At 49.3% G+C, this 3874-nt stretch overlaps 1 protein-coding gene across 1 annotated transcript; it reads right to left on the minus strand.

The window, feature by feature from the left end:
• Window positions 1–1196: 1196 nt before the first annotated feature.
• On the minus strand, window positions 1197–2273 carry CX3CR1 (C-X3-C motif chemokine receptor 1). Its single transcript, XM_068983194.1, has one exon. It carries the CDS (start codon window positions 2271–2273, stop codon window positions 1197–1199), a length of 1077 nt encoding a protein of 358 aa, XP_068839295.1.
• Between the last annotated feature and the right edge of the window lie 1601 nt (window positions 2274–3874).

The raw sequence follows: 3874 nt of genomic DNA on the forward strand, positions 1-3874 counted from the left end.
CCAAGCTCTGTCAACAGCACCACTTCAGCACGGTGCCAGGTGGGGGAAAGGCTGAAGTCTGGGAACCTGACAGGAGGGTTGGAATCTGTGAGAGCTGGAGGCTGGCTCCTCATGCTGCACTTCCTACATGGAAAGAGCTATTGTTTCCATCCTACAGATGAGGAAACTAAGCTCAGTTGGCCCCGTTACCCAGTGGATAAGTGATGGAGTTGAGATTAGAAGCCATGCCTTCTCAGTTTGGGCCAGCACTTTTTTCTGTTTATTCCCCTGGGTTCTGGATCAGGTGGTGATGCACGCGACCAGATGGTAGAGACCTGCCTGAGTGGGGAGCTGGAGTCCTTTGAGAAAAGAAGGCACTGGGGAATCTGTTATTGGGACTGCATGATGGAATATCTTGGAGGCCAGGCATTTGAGTTTGGACTTGATACAGTGTACGCTAGGGGAACCTTTGTAGGTTGGGGGATATGACAGAGAGGGTTTAATGAAGAAGAGTCTGGCAGTGTGTGCTGGCCAGTGTGATCAGGAGGGAGTCTGGGCCAGACACCCAGTACAGTTTGTGAGCAACTCTTGTTTGGTCTGATCAAAGAGGCACCCACACCTTCAGCTCTTTGGAAATACATCTTCCTGCAACTCCAACCACAATATTGGAATGGAAGCTGCCATCTTGTTTTCCTCTTCCCTGTGGATACCACCTCGTGGTCCAGGGATGAAGATCTGATACAAACTTGGCCAATCAGAGCCCTTCCCTGGGGATTTCGACCTTGGCCTCAGAGGGGGATTGGTCTCACTCCCTCTCGGATGACAAAGATGTGAGTCTGGGATCTCTCTTACCACTCAGAGAACTGAGAGTCAGAGGACATGCTAGCTAGATTCAGTCTCTAGTTTTCTCTCACTGAGGACTCACCACGCATTGCCCATGCCACAGGGTGAAAGTTACTGCCTCTTTTCAGGCTAAGTTAGTCTGAGTTGAATTCCGGTCATTTATAAACAAGCAAGTCCTGACATTGGCGGTAAGACCCACGTCTACTCTTTATCATTCAAATTTTGAGCACAGGTCTCAAAGATACTTTAGGATTGTTTTGGGAGCTTTGGATCCATTGTTTCTTGCATGTAAGAAGTTTTAAAATCTGTCCTCATTATTCAGTGTCAACTCAGAAACTCCAGCCTTGCTGGAGGGACACAGCTTTGGGATCCCTTCAGAGAACGATGGACGTATCTCCTTCACTGGTGTAATGAGTAAAATTGCTGCTCAGAACACTTTCCCGCCTGCTCCTTTGTGATTCAGACAGAGACGAAGAGAAAGTGATGTGGACAGGACGGCAACACAGGACAGCCAGGCATTTCCTGTACAGATGGTAAAGGTATCGTCTGAACTTCTCTCCAGCAAATGCATAGATAAGGGGATTGAGGCAACAGTGGCTAAACGCAATTGTCTCCGTCACACTGATGGCCAACTTCAGATCCCTCTTCACGTCACACTTGGGAAAGAAGTCATAGAGATTGAGCGTCTGCAAGAAAATCATGACATTATAGGGTGTCCAGAAGAGGAAAAACACGACAACCACCAGAAAGATCAGCCTAATGGCTTTAGCTTTCTTGTGGTTCTTGCAGGAAAACAATGTCCGCATGATTCTGAAGTAACAGTAACTCATAATGAGCAGGGGGAGCAGGAAGCCAAGAAAATTTATTTCCACATTGAGGATCACAGGCCAGATTTCCCGCAGGATCTCAGGGTAGTCACCAAAGCATTCATTTTCTTTCTCTTTGGTGAACATGAACTGCGGTGTGGCCATCAAGATGGCGGCTGCCCAGACGCCGAGGCTGATGGTGACGCCATGCTGCACGGTCCTGTTGTTCATGGAGTTGGCAGCCAGGACAATGGCCAGGAACCTGTCGATGCTGATGACGGTGATGAAGAATATGCCTCCAAAAAGCCCAATGAAGAAGAAGGCAGTGGTGAGTTTGCACGTGGCATGGTGAAGGCCTTGCTCGTTTATCACATAGTGAGTCCAGAAGGGCAAGGTGGCTACAAAGAGCAGATCAGACAAGGCCAGGTTCAGGAGGTAAATGTCAGTAATACTTTTGGACCTCTGGCTGTTGATGAGGGCAAACACCACCAGCAAATTTCCCACCAGGCCAAAGGCAAAGACGAGGGAGTAGAGTGTGGCCACGAAGACAGTTCCCATGGCCACGATGTCCCCCATATCACAGGCTTCTGCAAGGTCATAATACTCCAAGTTTTCTGAAGTTGATTCAGGGAGGGTGGTGTGCATGGTGAGCACCTGGATGAGAAAGGAAGACAAGTAATGGCATGAGTTCTCAGAGAAACCAAGTTGGAATTTCACTCCTTACATACAAAGGCAGACTGGAAGAAAAAAACTTTTGGTTGGGCGTCTGACCAGTACATTTCCCAGGGTCCTGTGTGCTGTCTTATTTAATCTCTGTGATGGAGGCTATAACAGACCCCTCTGACAGAGAGGACACCAGGCTCTGAGATGCTCAGTGACTTGCCAGGGATGACACAGTAAATGACTCAGTTAGCATTTGAACGTCAGTCTTTTGAAGCTTGAGACAGATACTTTTTTCTTTGATTTTCAAAAGTCTATCTGAAAGGTAGCCAGCTTAACCAGGGTGTGGATAGGTGAGAGAGGACCATGAGCAAGGAGGGAGGAGAGGGATGGGGTGGTGTGTATATTAGTTGCTCAGTCCTGTCCTACTCTTTGGGACCCCATAGACTATAGCCTGCCATATATCCTCTGTCCATGGGGATTGTCCAGGCAAGAATACTGGAGTGGGTTGCCATGCCCTCCTCCAGGAATTCTTCCCAACCCAGGGATCAAACCCAGGTCTCTTGCATTGCAGGCAGATTCTTTACCAACTGAGCCACCAGGGAAGCCCAGAAATACTGGTGTGGGTAGCCTAACCCTTCTTCAGGGGATCTTTCCAACCCAGGAATCGAACTGGGGTCTCCTGCATTGCAGGCGGATTCTTTACCAGCTGAGCTAGTGCCGTAATTCACACTTCCATTTCAAACTTCCCCAGTGCCATTCTCCACCCTCTTCCTTTCTTCCACCTCTCTACCCTCTGGACTCCTGTTTCTCCTGCTTGAAGACTGGAGAGAGGTCTCAGATTATCGCAGAGCCCTGGGCAGACCTGCACCCAGAGGCCTGTCTTGGTTTTTGCGGGCCATTTCTTTTCCTCTTCCTCTATGAACCAAGTCTTTCTCTTCCTTAATGAATAATTGTTAAGGATTATTATTCCTTCCTTAAGGAATAATCCTAGAGTCAGACACTCTAGGGTGATTACCTTGCCTTGATTTGCCCAGGACTCTTCTGGTTTTAGCACTGAAAGTCTCACATTTCAGAAACCCCTAAGTTCTAAGCCAACTGGGATGGTCAGTCACCCTACAAGTGCAGAGGGTGTGCCAGCGTCACCCAGGCCTCTGCAGTCACGAAGGGGCCAACGGATCCCAGGTGGAGGGCGGGCTCGGTTAGCCTGTGGCCTCGGGTCCCAGGGGCTAATTAATAATTACCAGTCCTGCACTTCACTGTGGCCTACCCTCCCCCACAGTTCTTTTTCTGTTCCTTTCTGAACAGGAATGGAAAGGCAAGACATTTCTGCTCAGGCTGGGCAGTGACACATGCCCATCCTCCCTTCTCCCAGCCAGGACTCACTCCAGAGTCTGCAAGGGGAGTCCTTTCGCCATGGGCCTTTGGGGCCCCTCCTCTTCCTTGTGATACCACAAGACAAGCTCTCAGAAACCTCAGCACACACCTCCTGCTTGTCACTGCCCGTCTCCCAGCACAGCTCAAACCAAAGCTCACACTTCTCTAACCAAGGGAGTTTCCACACCTCGCTACACCCTTTTCATGCT

This window comes from Capricornis sumatraensis, chromosome 10 (genome assembly GCF_032405125.1).
Source record: "Capricornis sumatraensis isolate serow.1 chromosome 10, serow.2, whole genome shotgun sequence".
In the NCBI taxonomy this organism is placed as follows: domain Eukaryota; kingdom Metazoa; phylum Chordata; class Mammalia; order Artiodactyla; family Bovidae; genus Capricornis; species Capricornis sumatraensis.